General features: G+C 51.8%; 2 protein-coding genes across 2 annotated transcripts; both read left to right on the forward strand.

The window, feature by feature from the left end:
• The first annotated feature begins 410 nt into the window (after positions 1 to 410).
• HDHD5 (haloacid dehalogenase like hydrolase domain containing 5) lies at positions 411 to 8697 on the forward strand. Its single transcript, XM_039708268.1, has 9 exons — positions 411 to 471; positions 1070 to 1233; positions 1296 to 1673; positions 1842 to 1954; positions 2539 to 2632; positions 3091 to 3124; positions 3423 to 3597; positions 3897 to 4085; positions 4709 to 8697. The coding sequence occupies exons 1-9, from the start codon at positions 411 to 413 to the stop codon at positions 5064 to 5066; spliced, it is 1566 nt and encodes a 521-aa protein (XP_039564202.1). The 3' UTR covers positions 5067 to 8697.
• A 4800-nt stretch (positions 8698 to 13497) lies between these two features.
• Positions 13498 to 18417, forward strand: TMEM121B (transmembrane protein 121B). The gene is made up of 3 exons (XM_039708270.1): positions 13498 to 13956; positions 14028 to 15825; positions 16502 to 18417. Exons 1-2 carry the CDS (start codon positions 13498 to 13500, stop codon positions 15102 to 15104), a joined length of 1536 nt encoding a protein of 511 aa, XP_039564204.1. The 3' UTR covers positions 15105 to 15825; positions 16502 to 18417.
• Positions 18418 to 18509: the final 92 nt, after the last annotated feature.

An 18509-nucleotide genomic window follows, 5' to 3' on the forward strand; every position in this document is an offset into this window, starting at 1 on the left:
TTGGGAATCTCTGGTCTGTACATAGTTGAGAAGGCACACTCCAGAGCAGCTGTAGTGTGCTGATGGAAGAAGGTTTGAAGCCCAGTTCTTCACGGAGCTAAATATTTTCAGTAATGTCTACAAGGCCAGCATAAATTTCGCCAGAGCAGGATGAACTGCAAACACTTCTGAGAAATTAAAGTGATCCTGGCAAATTGAGGAAATTACGAAAAATAAACGGTAGGTAATTCGGTTAAGGCAAAAAGCACTTAAGGAGGAATAACCATCTGTACAAATGTATACCTCTGAATTGCCAGTGCTTTAATAGCTCTGCAAATAGGGCTCTGGGTGTTAAAGTGGGTCAAAAACAAATTAAGGTTGGTGTTCATGGCAATGGAAGCGTAAAAACAAACAATTGCACTGTGTAATTGATGCCTAAAGTCATACGTGTTAAACCTGCCCTGTCGAGCGACTCAGGCGATCCTAGGCCCAGTCAGAAAGCAAACAAACATTGTTTCATCTCCCTGGATGTGAAATGAACCTTTTACTTTCCCCAGCTTTGGAAGGGCCTCAGCTGAATTCAGCACCAAGATTTCTGTTTCAGGCTGCAGGAAAGGGGGATGCACTCTGTCAAAGAGTAAAAAAAGTTATGAGAGTTTTAGAAAACCTTATTTATCTGCAGGAAAAAAGGTTTGCATAGAAAAGGCTGAGCAAAGGCAGGGCAGCAACTCACGGAGTTCTTAAAGTTGGAAAAGACCTGCAAGGCCATCAAGTCCAACCAGACCATGGCAGCAAGTGCCACATCCAGTCATTTCCTGAACACCTCCAGGGATGCTGATTCCACAGCTTCCCTGGGCAGTCTGCTCCCATGCCTGACCACACTTTCAGTGAAGAAATTCTTCCTGACGTCCAGCCTGGCACACCTTGAGCCTATGTCCTCTTGCCTGGGAGCAGAGCCCGACCCGCACCTGGCTGCAGCCTCTGTCAGGGACTCACAGAGAGCCACAAGGTCTCTGTTCCAGCCCCAGCTCCCTCAGTACCCCTCACAGCACCCTTGTCTGGAGTTGCTCCACACCTCAATTTGTTGTAGGGAAGGGCCCACAGCTGCCCCCTCATCACGAAGCCCTGGAGCAGCCCCGCTCACAGATCGAGTCTCCCGTTCTCTGGCTTTGTGAAGGGCCGACACAAACCCCTTGTGACGGCGCCGTAGCGCCCAAAGCTTTTCCCTCCCTCTTCCCAAACCTCTCCTCGCCGGTGATTTTGCACGCCTCTACCGTGGCAGGGCTGCTTGCGGCCCTTTCCGCTGCTTCCGACAGCCGCTCCCCTGCCCAGCTCTCCCCACAGCCCCTGTGGGCAGGGGCAGCGCCGCTCCCCGGCAGCACCGCTGTGGGCGGGCGGGCAGGAGCCGCTCTCGGCAGCGGCAGGCCGGCAGCGCCGGGCGCGGGGCGGGCGGGGAGGCTCCCGGCTCACCGTGCCCTGCGCTCGCCTTGCAGCCGCCGGCCTTCGGGTTCCTGTTCGATGTGGACGGCGTGCTGGTGCGCGGCAGCCAGCCCGTGCCCGCCGCCCGCCGCGCCTTCCAGAGGCTGGCGGACGGCGGCGGGCGAATGCGGGTGCCCGTCGCGTTCCTGACCAACGCCGGGAACTGCCTGCGGTCGGCCAAGGCCCGAGAGCTGTCCCAGGCGCTGGGGCTGCAGGTAACGGTGGCGGGGCGGCGGGGGCAGCGGCCGGAGGGAGCCCGAGCGAGGGAAGCTCGGCGAGGGCCCGGCCTGAGGGGCTGGAGGGGCAGCGGTGCCCCCGAGCGCCGCGAGGAGGGGGCGAAATCCAGCCTGCGGGTCCCAGCCGGGCTCTGCTCCGTGCCGCAGGTGTCTCCGGAGCAGGTGATCCTGTCGCACAGCCCCCTGCAGCTCTTCAGGCAGTTCCACCAGAGGTGCATGCTGGTGGCCGGGCAGGGGCCCCTGGAGGAGAACGCCCACAAGTATCCTTTGTGCCTCGTGGTGCTGTGAGTCCTGCTGCTCCTGCCCTAGCCCTGCCCCTGGCGCTCCTTGCTCGGCTTCTGAAGCACAAGGAGACACAGAGGTCACCGGGCTTGCCTTGTGGGGCAGCGTCCTCGTGGGCAGGCTCAGGTGCTGATCTCTGGGTTGGTCGCTCCCTGGCTGCCCTGGTCAGTGTTTGGCTTCTCATCTCACGACTTCTCCTGGCATTGCTGATCTGTTGGTGGGATGTGACCAGGAGGACTCCATCAGCTTTAGGTGTCCCATTTTTGAGATAAAGTTGTGCTCTTTCGTGGCAAAGCCCGTTACAGATCATAAGGTTTTCCCAGAAAATTACAGCAGTTCAAGAAACTCAAATATGATGGGGCTTTGAGCAGCCTGGTCTTTGTCTGGCTGAAGGCCATGAGGTTATGCTTTACCACACTGCTCCGTTACTAGGACTTGCATTCCTTAATCCTATAGATGCTTCTGCAAGTAATGTGAAGAAAATCGGTCTCTTAAAAAAAACAAACAACAAAACAATCCAAACAAACCATTCTGCACAACATTCCTTGATGGTCTGAACTAGCCTGGGGTTCAAGAACGTGGTCACCATAGAGGCCCTGAGGAAGGCATATCCCCTGTTAGACATGGTGGACCTGAGCCGGCGGCCGAAAGAACTGGTAATTTCCTGAAGCATCAGCAGAAGGGGAGGATATCTGCTGCAGAGGTGGTCACAGCACACAGCAAAGGGACAGGGCAGCTGTCAGTGAGGTCCCTCAGCAGGAGCCTGGCACTGACGCTGAGCAGGCAGCCCCTCTGCTCTTCCCAGTGTTGGCTCCTGCAGGAAGGGCAGTGACTCCCCTCTCCTTTCTCATGCCATGCCTGCCTTCCATTGCTGTCCCTTACAGTGAGGGGTGAGATGGTTTGGTTGACATCTCCAGCTCTGAGACAGGAGTACAGGATCTGTGAAATCCCATCTGGGATGGGGGAGGGGGGAGAAAAATTCCATCAGGATTCCAGGTGGCTTTGTCCTGCCTTATTATGGAACTGCCTTGGCAGGTTCAGAGGAGGCATTTTTAGTTGTGGAGATGGCATTGGGTTTTGCATTACTAATCCAGCCTTCCTTTTCTTCTGGCAGCCTCCTCCCACCACTGGCTTCCCCACTATAGAAGGTAAGCAGTGGCCTGTGTTTACATATGAGCAGCAAGCAGAGCTGAGAGCAAGGCAGGCCAGCTGGGATGGGAGCTAATGGTGTGCTGTCAGCTCACTGCTGGAAAAAGCTGGATAAAAGCAACTTTTCCCTGTGCTGTGTGCCAGCATCTGGAACCAGGGGTGCACATGGTGCAGAGATGTGCAGACTGGAGCCCTGGCACCAGCCATATGCCACTGTAGCTGCACTTGCCAGGGCAGCCCAGCACAGGAGGGGTTTTGGATGCTGTGAGTTTCCAAACAGCTCTCAAAATCTTGCAGGGGTGATTCTGTTTGGCGAGCCAGTGAGGTGGGAGACGAGCCTGCAACTCATTGCTGATGTACTCCTGAGCAATGGGAACCCTGGGGCAGAGCTGCAGGATGTTCCATACCCTCATCTGCCCATCCTTGCCTGCAACATGGACCTCCTGTGGATGGCTGAAGCCAAGATGCCCAGGTGAAAAGCACGTGTGGTATTTGGTTTGGCCAATGTCATGCTCCTCTCGTGCAGATGGTCTTTTCCTGCTGTGGTTTTTTAGCACTTGAATGTTTCAAGAGCTTGATTGTACGATGTAATTAGCAGCAGAGACATGAAAGCTGCATGAGAAATAAAGACTAAAACCTGGGGAGCAGCAAAAGCCAGACCACTGTCTGTGGAGGTGTGTGGGCACCATACCCAAAGCAGGCAATAACCAAGGAGTGCTTGCTGCTTCAGTGGTGTTGCTGGGGATGCTGATGACCTCCTTTCTGGGGCAGGTTTGGCCATGGCACTTTCCTCCTCTGCTTGGAGAGCATCTACAAGAAGGTGACAGGCAAGGAGCTGAAGTATGAGGCCTTGATTGGCAAACCCAGCCCCATCACCTACCGCTATGCCCAGTACTTGATCCAACAGCAGGCAGAGAAGCAGGGCTGGAAGGCTCCCATCCGACGCCTCTATGCAGTTGGGTAAGAGATTCTTTCCTGCTGGTTTCCTTAGGGAGTTGCAAACTGACTGCTCTTTAGTGGTGGTGGGTTGTTTGGGTTTTTTGTTGGTTTTTTTTGGTTGGTTGTTTCTGGTTTTGGGGTTTTTTTCCCCCTCTGGATATTTCTAAAGTTAATACCAAAATCCCTGTGGTATCTCTGGAGCCTCGCATCCTGGAACAGAGGCTTGCTGGCTTTTTGTACCCTGCACAGCAAAGCTGTGGACTGTAGGATGCACAGTGCACATAGAGTGACTCAGTTAAAGGCAAAATTAAGAGATCCAGATGTAGTACTGTTAGCTCAGTTTGGTCAAACACTTCGGGAATGCAGGGGAAATAATCCAGTCATGGCTGAAACTGCTCTGGGTGTTTGGGATGTGCTGTCTCCCCTTTGAAAGGTGCACATGTCCTGGGCAGGACTCATTGGTGGGTGGACTCACAGGCCCACTTCAGCTCCACCTCTTGGTGTTAGCAACTATCTCACACCCTTTCCTCCTTCAGTGCTGTCTTAATCTCAGTCCCCCAGAGCCAGAGGGCTTGTTTGTCATTTCTGAGCCCATTCTCATGGGCTTGTTTCTCCTTTCTGTTCCACACTGTGCCCTTATCCAGGGATAACCCTATGTCTGACGTCTATGGGGCAAACCTCTACAACAACTACCTCAAGTCAGCTCAGCAGAACCAGGGCCAGGCTGGGCTGAAGAGGAGCCCACAGGCAGCCAGTCCCCAGGCTGAGCTTTCCCTGGAGCTGAGGAATGACTGCAACAGCTCAGTGGAGAGCTGCGAGTCGATTCTGGTCTGCACTGGGGTCTACCGCCACGACGGTGCCGTTCCCAAGAAAACAGTGGAGACAGTGTTCCATGGACATCGGGACTTCAGCTTCGACCCCAGCCTGCTGGAGGCATCCCACATAGTGCAGGATGTGGATGATGCCGTGCAACTTGTTTTTAAAAAAGAAAACTGGAGCTAGGGGTTAAGACAGGTGTGCCTGAAGATCTGCTGTGAGGGATTTTATGTACTGGAAAGAGGGGAAGAATGGGGAGGGACCTGGGGTGATTTTCTAATCTAGCTAACATTTAAGAAAACTCCCTGTTGCAGCACTAAAAGCCCCTTAATTTTATTGGTACTCATCTGCCATCCTGACAGCTGCCCACAGACTTTGAACTGTGACTGTGCATTGCTGCCAGCCATAATTGAGCCATAATGGAAACAGGGTATAGGCAGTAGGCTTGTCCCAACAATCTGTTTTGTTCAGCTCTCATAGCTCATTCTTTTCCACACTTTGTGTGCAAAGTTCGGGGGAGCCCACCCTCCTCTTTGTGAGGTGTTTGAGGGCAAAGCTCTTCCCCACACCAGGGGCCAGCATCAGCCATTTGCAGAATGTGCTGTTTGTCCAGGCTGTGACTCGAGCACGCCAGAAGCTGGGCTGTGGTGGCACCATGCCAAGAGAAGGCTTTAAGTCTTAACATTCTCCTCGTGAAGAGTAAGTGCCTACAGACTTTAACAAATTCTCTTTGCCTGGGGATTTGCCACTGCATCACTGTCAGCCCGAAACAAAGTTCTGTTTTGCAGTCATCTGGCAGCTGTGGAGAGGCAGGGCCCCTCAAAGGAAGCTTCAGTAGCCAGAGCAACTTGCTGCAGGGCTGAGGTGAAAGTTATATTGTTCCCTCCCCCCTGTTTAGCATTCTGTGAACACCCCTGCCTTTTCACATCCCACCAGGGAGCCAGCAGCCTGTGCTCAGCAGCAGAGGAAACCACCAACAGGGTTTGAATTGGCAGAGTTGTCTTTGCCCAGAACTCAGTGCTGCAGCAAGAGGCTTTTTTGGCACCCACTCTGATCCCAACTGTTGCAGGGAACATCCACCTGCTCCAGCTGGCACAGCTTCCAAGAGGGGCCCTTCTTTGGAGCAAGGGCCAAACAAAAAGAGTCACAGTCCACCTTTGCTCCTTCCTTGCATGCAAAGATTCAAAGAAAAGATCAATCAAGCCAGGATAGTACCAGAGCCCCAGACTCCCAGAACTGATTTTTTTAGAATACAAATGTCTGTGTCTTCCAGTTATTTTGTTCCTCTCATCCTTCATGTGCTTTGCAGCTCAGGGATACCCCATACAGTCTGACCTCTGGTCCCTCCTCTTTCTTTAACATGCAGGTAGAGTCCCCCTAACAGGAATTAGCAGCTGGGACTTGCCTGCCCAGGAACATTTCCCTATCAACATGCACCTTCTATTGCCTCTGTTCTCCTAGCTCTCCTATCCAGAGAAAGATAAGACTTGTGCCTCCGTAGACATTCCAAAGAAGATAAGCAAGGTTTGCATGAGAAATTAATGTGAAAGATTTGGCTTAGCGAGGAGTGTCTTAATTCCAGAGGAGCACTGTGATTTTAGAAGCACAAATCAGCCTGTGTATATGATGAAAAGCCTTGGAGCCAACACAACTGAGTTGATTTTCCTAATTATAGTCAGCTCACACCACACTGAAGTATCAGAAACAGCTCTGCTCTGCCTCTTCTTTCCTCCTTCCTGCTTTACCAGGCAGCTCCATACACAGGGTGCAAACAAGATGTTCTGCAAACAAGATGGGGTTCTTGACTCAAATCTCAGCATCCATGTGCACTGAAATTCTGCTCCAGCAGCTCTCCATCCTCTCAATGCTGAAGTATCTTCCTAGGGAGGTCAGTGCAGCTTAGACTGTGTGTGAGGCAGATCAGGTGCTCTTTCAGTTATCCAGGCAGAAGGGTTCCTTCTTTGTTTCTCTATCCTTCCCTTCATGAATAGGAGCAGAAAAATACCTCTTTGCATGTGTTTCCCTCCTTGAAATCCACAATGGGAAGCAGTTTCTTCCTCTCTTACCATTACTTGGGTTCTTCTCCTTTGTCTCATCAGGACAAGAATTGCTTGGCTGCTTCTAAAAGCAGCTGTAATGGGAGGAACACTGATTGGAATCCTTTTCCTTTCGCTGCAGAGAGAAGGAAATTACCATTTCACCTCGTTGCACAAAACAAGGGCTTGTCTCCAGTTCCCAGAAGAGCAGGCACAGGGAAGGACTTGGGAAATAACACAGGGAAGGTCCTTTAGCTGCAGCACCTCTCCACAGTCACAGCTGTGCTGTGCCCAAACCCCATTTATTCATAGGGTGGCTCCAGTGTCCCTCAGCCTTGTTTTTCAGAGGTGCCATCCACTGCAGAAAGAGGAGCACTCCCCTTGCTTGCAGTGCTTGCTGACTTGGGTGGGAGCTGTCCTGGGATTCCTTGGAATGCTCCTCATGGACAGAGCTCGGGGAGCTGGTGGCTGGCAGGAAGAACGAGCCACACCTTCAGCCTGGTGGGTGCTGACTGCAGAAAGGCTGAGCTCTGTCCATCTGCAGCCAGCCTTTGGCAGAGCTCTGTCTTGCTGCTTGTCAGGAGTCTGGTGCCAGTTACTCAGAGAAAAGGTGCTGCTGAGCACTGTGCCCTGAGAGCTGTGGCACCTCTTCCAAGGAAGGAAGAGGTTTGCATTTGCACAGAGAGGGAGCCAGGCATCTCCATCTTTGGAACAGCAGTGGAGGTGAGCTGACTGATGTGAATCTGCTTCAGATGCCAAATCTGCTTTTAGCTCTGGATTAGGTTCTTTTTTTTTTTCCACACTCACAGTGTTCTGTGAGTCTTAAAAATGTGTAGGAGGACCTTCAGTGATAAGGAATTTTAAAAAAATGCTTTGCTTGCGAGTTGAAATTGAACAGAAGGGAGGAGAAGGAATCTAGAAATATCTTGTACCCTTTGCCTAATTCATACCAAGTAAAGTTGCATAAAAAACTCTGCTTTGCTGCTCTCTGCACTAATTAGCCAGATGGGCTGCCCTTGGTCTGAGCAATGCACAGACCTTTCCCCTCTTCCCCGTCTTAGCTCCTTGAAATAGAGTGCACTTTGTCCAAGTTCCTGCCTGGGAATTGCATGGACCCACTGGATGGAGTAGGAAATCTGGCTTCTCCAGCTGCTGTTGGACACTGGCTTGATTCTGAAAGGTTTCTGTTAATGACATTGCTTGGCAGGCCTCCTCTGTTCCATGAGTTGTGCTAGAGTGTTGTACTTGCAGCTTATGTCCAGTTCATTTATGGACATCTGTTATTGCCAGAATTCAGTGAAATCCTTTTTCCTGGGAACTGCAGCTTCCTGGAATTAGCTTCCAGCGTGGCTGGAAGGAAACTCTTCCTTTGTCTCATGTGTTGCTCAGAAGAGGTGTCTCCAAAGCAGCATTTCTGTCCTTTGGAGCTGTCATCCTTCTGTGCAGATTGTGGGACCAAGCAGGAGAGGGGACTTCACTGCTGATCCAATACCTTGATATTTACATGGTGCTCTGCCCTGCACAACAAACAGGCCAAAGGCCTGATCCTAACAACTCCATCTTCCAAAGATGAACAGGTTTTAGTCAAGCCAGAGGGGAGCTTGCAGCTGAGACAAGCAGAAAGGAACCAAGGGATAGACCTTGTTTTGGATCTGAAGCCAAGAGCTTCTATGGCATGCAATAACATGGTGGCCAGAGAAGTCAATTCCTTTATTCCACAGGACACATGCAACTGCTAGCCTGGCATTCAGGACATCAGATAACACTGCTGACCCCTTCCTGCCAGCATAACATGGTGGCCAGAGAAGTCAATTCCTTTATTCCACAGGACACATGCAACTGCTAGCCTGGCATTCAGGACACTGTTGACCCCTTCCTTCCAGTCCTAATCCTGCCATGTCTTTCCCCCTCCAAGAAATGGTAATGTTTCAGATTGTGTCATGTGCACTGTAGAAGAGTGATTATATATCATTCAGAGAAATCACAAACTGTGATTATTTTAGATTTCATATTAATTTCAATGCAGTTACAGAGTTGCTGCTTTGTTCAACCACATATGTAAAATAATAAAATATGTTTTCTTTGAAATTAATTTTAACTTCCTGTGTGTACATTTAATGGGTATGGTCCTGCTCTCTTTCATATCTTTGCCCTAGAAGATTATTGGGGTAAAATATCTTTGCTTTTTCATTTTTTTTTTCCTTGTTCTTCAAGCTATTACCAGATTTCTTGAGGGAACCACCCTGGAAGATACCCCTTCAGCAATTAACTGGCAAACTTTCAGACCAGAACTAAAAGCTTCCCCTGGTTTCAACGTAAAATTCAAGAGCCTGCTGGGTGAAACCATCATCTTTAACAATCTAGAAACAGCCAATCCACTTGCACTGTTTTTATATTTTATCAGAAAGCTTCCCATCTACAAAGTTCACAGCTCACAGGAGGCACATTAGGCAGCAAAACAAGAGTGATGCAGAGTCCTGAGAACTTGATGTTGAAAGCAGCAATCAGTAAAGCAGTTTGGGAGGGACTGGACAAGGATTCCCAATCTCAGGGAGAGAGTTGAATTATATTTTACATCCTGGAGAAGTCACCTACAGCCCCAGCCTCCAGTAAATAATGATAAAAAGTGTTAACCAGCCTCCTCCTTTTATCCAGTGCTCTGGTAGTTGGAGCACTCACCCGAGATGGGGCTAATCAAGGTTTAGTTAAGCAGGGAGAGATCACAAGCTGAAACTGCCAGGTGCATGCTTTTAATCACTACTGTCAGAGCAGCCTAGGGTTAAGGTGTCCCTCCTAGGAGAGGCTGAGCTGGAAGTTGGAGCCCCATAGAAATCCTTACCCAGCCCTAGGTGCAGAGTCAAACACTGAAGAGGGACCAACTGAACAAAAGGATTGAGAGCCCTGGAGGAGTTTGCTCCCAGGGGAATGCAGTGAGAAATGCCTGCCAGTGTAACACTTGGGAACTGCTTGGTCCCTGCTTGCCCTGGTACCTTTAGGGGCCTGTCCAAACCCTTCCATTGCCAGCCCTTCCTAACCCCAATTATAAAAGCACAAATCTTTATGGGTTTTTTTACTGCTGCAGTTAATTTGATGAACACTGTTCACTTCATAGATCCAGTCTGCAACAGTTTAAAACCCTGCACCAGCAGGGCAGCAACATGTTCTCTAGGAACCAAACCTCCATCAAGGAAACACTTCTCTTCATTCACTAGAACACACCTATTTTCAGTCATCTAAACTATGAAGAGCTTTCCCTTCCTCCTCAAGGTCAGATCAATAGATGCTCTAAGATTGAGCAAGAAAATACCAAAAGCAAACCCAAATCCACTCTCCAAGCTCCTGCCCTGCTACAAGCATGAAAAGAAATGTCTTGGCGCTTTCTGCTGTCATTGAAATCTCTTTGAACCGAAATGTAATTACAAGCAATAGACTGTTAACAGTTCAATTTCCTTTTGAAGAGGATCTGCATTCCCTGAGCCATAACACGGGATCAGCAGTCCAGTTACAAAGGCTGCCTTCGGAAGCCAAGGCATCGTTGAATTTTGGTGCTGGCCAGGTGAAACTTTTTTGCACTTATCTGTCACTTCAGCCCTGGCCATTTGAATGGGTTAGATAAGTGCAGCACAAAGTGTGTGTCAGAGAATCCCAGAAGCTTCCTTTCCCACACAAAAGGCATTTTAAGTATGGTTGGAGCAGATTATGCTCGAACTCCCCGAGATCAGCTTTGCCTCTTTCCCTCCCACTGCTGCCAGTTTCTGACAGCTTACTGCAGGGTATAATTAGGTATCTAGTTTCTGGTCTTTCTTTCAGGCATATAGCTGCCCTGTTTTTCTTTCTTTTTTTTTTTCCTCCCCCCAAGAAATTGAGTCATTATTTTGTTTTCTCCCAAGTTCAGCCCTCAAGAAAGTTTTGCCTTCCCCCAGCAGGGGTATTTTTGAGGGCACATTTGCTTCCACTTGCAGTGTGAACTAAAAATGGTAGCATTTTAGATATTCAGTATGACTATTGCACAAAACTCTGTCTGCTGTTTGCCTTTAAATAAATGTATACACACACATCTCTGTGCATACACATCAAAACATAAAAAAGCAAAAAACATAGCTTGGGAGCTACTAAAGAGTAGAATCTATTTATAGTTTAGCTTTTTAATGTTTTAACAGCAATGGTTAAGCACTAACACATCCAAGACTGCACATTGCATTCAATAACTGGATCACATGGGAAGCATCATCTTGTCATATCTCATCCTACAGCGTGCTACAAAAAGCTCTCCAGTGCTTTCTCGAGTAGAAGTCATTTTCCCCCTCATTCCCATTTTGAAACAGAGGCACAATTTCTGCTTCCTTTCCTACAAATAAGCTCCTTTCTTATCCTCACCTCTTTTTGTTGTGTTTGCACTGCTGGAGCCCATGCTCAGCCCAAGGAAGCCCTCGAGCTTCCACCCTCCTACCTGGTGTTCCCCCATTCCTTATCATAGCTCCCCTTGCCGTGCAACCACAGGTCCTCCCTGTTCCCACACACCTACCTGGGATGCAGGAACCTCCACAGCCCCAGCAGGCATCCTGTGGTGTCTGGAGAACCATTTCCACCAGCCTGCTCTTGCCCTGCTCACACAGCCTCAGCCCAGGGATCCCCACCCAATTCACCCCGGCAGGTGGGACACCAGCCAGCCAGCCAAAGCTTTGGGGAATGAGGCTTCTTTGTGAAATGAGTGTCTGGATCAAAAGCAGAGGTGTGAGTGCCTGTGGCAGGCTTCCAGGGCAGCTCAGTGAGCATGTCCAGCCCGTGGCACACAGGGAATTGCATTGCTCAGGAAACCCAGAGCGTGACAGCCAGCGAGGCAAAGCTGTCACTGTCTGCTGCCCAGGCAGTGCCCTGAGCAGCCCAGATGGATGCTTGGTGTTCACTCCACATCCTCTTGTAGAAGTGGAAAACTCCCCTTGCAGAAGGTGGCAAGAGCAAGACCATTTTAGCTATTGCTGAGGGCTGACCACACATGAATCATGGCTTACCTGAGAAGAGTCAGGTGCAATTGCATTGCTCAGGAAACCCAGAGCGTGACAGCCAGCGAGGCAAAGCTGTCACTGTCTGCTGCCCAGGCAGTGCCCTGAGCAGCCCAGATGGATGCTTGGTGTTCACTCCACATCCTCTTGTAGAAGTGGAAAACTCCCCTTGCAGCAGAATGTGGCAAGAGCAAGACCAATTTAGCTAATGCTGAGGGCTGACCACACATGAATCGTGGCTTACCTGAGAACAGTCAGGTGAAGGGGCCACCCACCTTGGATAGAAGCCAGGATCCAGAGCATAAGAATGTGGTTTTACCCTCTGCCATGGGCCACACAGGCTTACACTGCCATCCAACCCAGCCTTTCTGTGAAAGCCAAATGAGGAGGCACAGCTGGTGTCATTCACCCCACTCTGGGCTGTCCTGAACTCAGCAACTCCCAACACCTGCCAAGGAACATGAAAGAGCACCAGAGAGAGCAATCACCCTGCTTGGCCATGGACCCCAGCCTCCTGCTCCCTATCAAACAGAGCCTGTACACGGAGCCTTCAGTGAAGACTTTGTGCAGAAAATAGATGTCCCCCCTGTGAGCTGCAGCCCAGCCAAGCAGGGTGTGGCAGCAGGGATGCAGCAGCACGGGCTTAGGAGCAGGGTAGCAACCTGTATGGGGACTGCTTGCTGCAGTCCCTAGATGTGATACCATTTCACTCCCATGCTGCCCAAATTAAAACTTGCATAGCCTCCGGTAACCTTCTCTTTTCCCCTCTGTTCTGACCATGCTTTTAGAAAATGAATTTGTGTGCTCCACCTCGCTCCAGTCTCCACTGACAGCAATGCTTTTGGCTGTGACTGTTTCTATTCCCCTGCTTGTACTCCTGATGCTGTGTGCCCAAAGAAATCTTTGTGTCCATCCACCCCAAGTTCTCCCTTTCCCTTGTATGAATTCTCCTTGTACCCCAGACTGATTTCTCCTTGCAGCCAAGAGCAGCCAGGGACAGCAGGGCTCCTCAGGGAGCCTGCAACACGTATTAGATGGCTGTCACTGCTGTCCTGGCTGTCCTTTCCCAGCACTAAGCAGCATTTGCTCAGTGCCATGTGTTGATTCAGCAACATGCTGAAAACGTGAAGCTATCTTGGATCTTTATGGCAAAGTGTAGTTAATGCAGATGTTTGTGGAGACAGTTCATTTGGTGTGCTCCACATCACTGTCAGGCAGCACCTGGCTCACCACTGGTGGGCACAGGTACAGATGAGGAGCTGGTGATGCTGAGCACCAAGGCACTTTGGAACATGACGTGCCAAGCCATTAGAGCTGGTGATAAACAGATGCAAACAGCTATTAAGCTCAATTCGAGGCCATTAATAGTGGGTCAACAAAGGTCTCGATTGTTGCTTTCAGCAGAAGAACTCCAGAGCTATTCATATCAATTCAAAGGCTCTGTCCCATCATGGAAAACTGGGCAGGGCCCTCAGCACGTGGATTCCCTCAACACAAAAAACTGGTGGGATAAAAGACACTTTGATGAACAAACACTCCAGACCAAATGTAGGGGCAGATAAATGTCCACCAGCACAGATGAGCCCCAAACGAGCTCTTCACTGCAGGCTCTGTGCCAGGCCAACTGCTCTTTGTCTTGGCCAGCCTAGAGAGGCCAGGGGAGACGGAAGCACTTCCGATGTAACGGAGTGGGTGCTGTGGCACGTCCGTGGGCGACTGGCCCCACTCGCGGGGCTGCCCGAGATGTGGAAGGGGAGCATCCCCGGGGACAGGGCGGGGGGGCCGAGATGTGGAAGGGGAGCATCCCCGGGCACAGGGCGGGGGGGCCGAGATGTGGAAGGGGAGCATCCCCGGGGACAGGGCGGGGGCGCCTTCCTCGCCCTCCCGTTCTCGCCCCCCTCCTCCCCTCCCCCGGCCGCGCAGCCTCTCCCCCAGCCCCAGCCCCAGCCGCAGCCCACCCACCGCCGCCAGCCGCCCGCCCCGGCTCCGGAGGAAGAGGAGGAGGAGGAGGACAGCAGCAGCATCAGCAAGCCCCTGGTGCCGCCGCCCGCCGCCCCGCTGCCCGCCGCCGCCTCGCCGCTCCCCAGCAGCAGCAGCAGCATCAGCAGCGGCGGCGGGAGCCCGGGCCGCAGCATGAGCCCGGCGGGGCGGGGGGAGGGCGGCGCTGGGGCTTCCAGGCGCTGTCCCTGGTGCTGCTGCTGGGGCAGGGCGCGCTGCTGGACCTCTACCTGATCGCCGTCACCGACCTGTACTGGTGCAGCTGGATCGCCACCGACCTGGTGCTGGCGGCCGGCTGGGGCATCTTCTTCTGCCGCAACAGCCGGGCGCGCCGCCGGGAGCGGCCCCCGCCGCCGCACCCGCTGCTGCTGCACGGCCCCCCCGGCGGCCGCGGGGCCGGGGGCCGCGGGGCCGGGGTCCCCCCCCGCGGCGGCGACTTCGCCTACGCGCACCTCGCCTGGCTCATCTACTCCATCGCCTTCACGCCCAAGGCGGCGCTGATCCTGGGCACCTCCATCCTGGAGCTGATCGAGCTGCGCCTGCCGCTGGGCACCACCGGCTTCCGCATCACGCTGGCGCTCTCCGCGCCGCTGCTGTACTGCCTGCTGCGGGCCATCGGCACCGAGGGCGCCGGGCAGCTGCTCCTGCCGCCGCAGCCGCCGCCGCAGCACCGCGCCGCCGCCGCCTTCCTCGCCACCTGCCTCGACCTGCTCGACAGCTTCTCCCTGCTGGAGCTGGTGCTGCAGCCCGGGCGGCCGGCGCCGCTGCCCGCCCCGCTGCGCTACCTGCTCATCGCCGTCTACTTCCTCTGCCTGGCCTCGCCGGTGCTGTGGCTGTACGAGCTGAGCGCCGCCCGCCCGCCCGGCGCCGCCCGCCTGGCCCTGCACCTGCTGCTGCCCGCCGGGCTGCTGGACGCGCCGCTGCTGGCGCTGCGCTGCCTCCTGCTGCTGCGCTACCAGCAGCCGCTGTCCCTCTTCATGCTCAAGAACCTCTTCTTCCTGACCTGCCGCGGCCTGGAGGCGCTGGAGACCTGCTGCCTCCTGCGCCCCGCCGCCGCCCCGCCGCCCGCCAAGTACGGCCCGGCCGCCGCCGCGCCCGCCGCCGCCCCGCTGGCCCACGGGCTCTCCGACGTGGACGTGGGTCCCCACGGGTACGTGAACGCCTTGGCGGTCACCGCCCAGGGCTGAGCCCCCCGGCAGCCCCCGGCAGAGTCTCTGTCTCTGCGTTCTGCTCAGGTTCCCTCTGCCGTGGCCGAGCAGGGGAAGAAGGGGACGTGGGTTTCCCGGCCAGACTCTCGTTCCCCTCCTCCTTTCCTCGTGGACAAATCCAGCAGCGGAAGCTCCGCACAAAGCCGACTACCTGCAGGAGCCTACGGATGGCATTTGTCCCCGGAAAATGCACCTGTCCTTCACGACAAGACTTCTTCTAGTGCTTCTGCATCTCCACTGTCTGGAGGGTCTCACTCTTCCCCCCCCTCCCAGGACATTGTGTTGCTTTGTCACCGAAAAGGCTCAGTTTTTCCTTTTCATCCTCAACAGGGACCCGTGCATTTTGTCCCCTCCCTTAAGAACTCCTGCTGACCACAATAATGAGATGCAAGAGGGGCCTGACCAGCAGATGTTGCCTCCAGGAAGGACAGAAGGAAGCAGGCTTTGGTTTCCCTAGGTCTTGCAAAGCTGCTGCCTGTGTTTCCCAGGCCTTTGTGTACCAGCTAAGGAACCTCTGGAAGCACGCTGGCCACTTGGTCACTTCAAGCCCATGAGCCACCTTCTCCTAGCCAAAATGTCTACCTCTGTGCTTCAACCTTTTGCATCTTACATTGACTTCACATGCTAAAGACACCAGTCGGGCATGGACACAAACCAGGGCTTAGGCCCCATTTCATCACCACCAAGACATTTATTTCTGGTGAGAACAGGGTTTACAGCAGCCTCCTGCTGGCATCCCCAGGTGCTGGGGCTCTCATTTCTCTGTGAATATGCATGTTTACGGGATCAGCCTTGGTTTTCTTTTACACGGAGCGTAGGGTCTTCCTTTACACAGCCAGAAAGGCTGGAAAATTTCCTCCGGCCCCCTTCCATGCCTGCTTGAGAGAGCAGAGATGGGGCTAAGCCTGCAAAGTGCTGCCTCTCCAAGAGCAGAGCAGAGGACGCTGGCACTGCTCGGGGGGGGCTCCATGCTCAGTGAACCAAACATTTCAGCACAGCAAGCAAAGTGCTGCAGGAGCCCTTGAGGCACAGGGGCTCTCGAGCTTTGGTGAAAGCCCACGTATCAGCATCCTGCCCTCTGTGTGCATGTGGTTTAGGGTAGGTGGGGAAAAATTGTTATAACCTCTCATAGGAACACAGTTTTCTTTGGTTTTAAAGCTCCATGAATGTCGGGTGGGGTTAAGGCCTGCTCTTCTGCCTGGCTGCCGCTGCTCCTGAAACCAGCCCCGTGGAAGGAGGAGCACACAGACCACGTTCGGAGGAAGGACTTTGCCCCTCCCAGGCTTATATTTTGTTATCTGGGCAAGGCTGCAATAATTGTGAAAAACAACACTTTCCTGTTGCAAGTTTTTAAATTTTTTTTTCTTTTTTTCAAGCTGTCCTGATGGGAAGGGGAAATAAAGCACAACCGACTGCTACCCACAGCAGGACTGCAGGCGCAGCCCGGACTTTTTCCGCACACACATTCATTCTTTCTTTCAGGGCTTGGGCTTCAGGGCCTCTGTCCCACCTTCCTTGTCACAGAGTGGGATCAACTGCCTGCTCCGGTGGACTGCTACAACAAAATGTTTACAGTCTGGTAACTTCCAGCTCCCAGAGGCAGAAGTGGGGCTGCCATGGGGCTCTTCTCCCCCAGCTCTCGGTGGGGCTGATGGGTTTTGAGGGGCTGGAGAAGCCCCTAGAAAAGATGGGTCAATAGTGCTGTTCTGTTCAGAAGTGCAGCTAGGATGGGTGACTCGCTGCTCTCCTCGTGCCAAATGGAGAGTTGGCAAAAGCTAGGCTTACCTTTCCCACCAGTGCTTTATTTTTAACCTGAGCCCTTACACGGGCAGTTGTGTGAATTTTGGCCAGTGGCCTTTCTCTTCGGTAACTTCTTCTTGTCTGGACAATCTTGGTGCTGTGAGTGACTGTGATTGTAAAACTTGGTACTGTGAACTTTCCTATGTGATGTGAAATGTGTTGAGGGGATGCTAAGTTCCTGGCCAAAGGAGGTGTAATTACAGGCGTATTATGCTTGTACAGATACTTGTTTCCTTGCACCTTCCTTTTTCAGCATTAAATAGGTAGTAGAAGCTCAGAAATAATTATTCAATAGAGAATAAGGTGATACCTGAACCTAGGACTACTCCACTCTTCAGTCAAACAGCTGAAGGAAAAAAAAAATCCCCAATCAACTTTGCCAAAAACAAGCTGAAGGAAAAAAAATATTTTCATCATTAAATATGTTTGGCTGCTCCTATGGCCAAGTTCCCAATAGCACCACAGTGCTAATCCCTAACACACTGAAGCATGAGCATAGTAGAGACATCAAAAGAATCACAGCACAGTTATTAATGAGTCTTACTTCAGTACCCCTTCATAGCCCATAACAAAGTTGCTGTTTCAAAAGTGAGTGCCTTTTTCCAGTTAGGATGTTATTGAGAAAAATGGCATATTTGAAATTTATCAGGCCATGGCATATTTAACCCATTAGCAGTGAACTCACAGTTCAGATTTTTCCATGGATGAAAAGGTTGCTCGGGACACAGGACCCTGCAAAATGACACTTGTGTTGCATAGAATTCCTTTGTAGAAAAAGTTGTTCTTTGTGGTGCCATGGTTTCTAGGTTGTTAGGAAATGTGCTGTTTGGAGAGTGTTAAAGCTCTTGTAGTTGCCTATACAGAAGCCCCCTTGCAGCTAAAAGGGCAGTTCTGCTGCTCCTGCAATTACTTACTATGAAAAAAAACAAACATTTAGAGATCTTCAATGTCTTGTTTATAAACCTGCTCCTCCTCTTGAATTCCCTCCTCTTTGGTAACTGAGCTCTTGCTTCCACTTAAACCTTTCTGTTTGCAGAAGAGAGCAGGTGGTACCAGGCAGTGCAAACAATACCTCTCCTGATGCACCTTGCACAACTCCTGTACATTGTGCCAACATGAAATTACTGGTCCAGGTCAGTGACGCTTTGCTGAACGAATTTGTGCCATACTAAGACACAGGTCCCTTGGGATTCTGTTACACAATTCAGTTATTTAGCATTTTACTGCTCTTTGTTTGCTACCCTGACAAAAGAGATGACTACTCCCAGGAGGGGAAATGGAAGTGAGAGATAAGGCCTGTGGCTGATGGACACTTGGCATCCCCCTGGCATTAATCAGAACTTGTATTTTTTAAAAAGCAAGATTGTTAAAATAAAATTAGAAACTTGTGACTGATTCTGTTCCTTTTTTCCCTCCTTTGATTCTTGCTGGGCTGTTCAATTTTGTATTGAATAGGGACCAATAGATGTGTTAAAGTTACTTGTTTTCCTCATACTGGATTGCTAAAATAGGGTCTGGGTTTTCCCTTCAAACAAACTTTTTGTAAGTGAAAGCAAATTCTAAGAGCTGTAACACCAAGGGAGT

This window comes from Passer montanus, unplaced genomic scaffold (genome assembly GCF_014805655.1).
Source record: "Passer montanus isolate IOZ18808 unplaced genomic scaffold, ASM1480565v1 scaffold20, whole genome shotgun sequence".
Lineage (NCBI taxonomy): Eukaryota > Metazoa > Chordata > Aves > Passeriformes > Passeridae > Passer > Passer montanus.

Excerpts from the sequence above, each read along its gene's own strand:
- HDHD5 (XM_039708268.1), top strand. The coding sequence starts at position 411 with ATGCCTAAAGTCATACGTGTTAAACCTGCCCTGTCGAGCGACTCAGGC. Across the intron at positions 1,234-1,295 it reads TCCCAAACCTCTCCTCGCCG|CCGCTCCCCTGCCCAGCTCT; the intron begins GTGATTTTGCAC and ends TGCTTCCGACAG. Across the intron at positions 3,125-3,422 it reads TGGCTTCCCCACTATAGAAG|GGGTGATTCTGTTTGGCGAG; the intron begins GTAAGCAGTGGC and ends AAAATCTTGCAG.
- TMEM121B (XM_039708270.1), top strand. The coding sequence starts at position 13,498 with ATGAGCCCCAAACGAGCTCTTCACTGCAGGCTCTGTGCCAGGCCAACT. Across the intron at positions 13,957-14,027 it reads GCAGCATCAGCAAGCCCCTG|CGGCGGCGGGAGCCCGGGCC; the intron begins GTGCCGCCGCCC and ends CAGCATCAGCAG.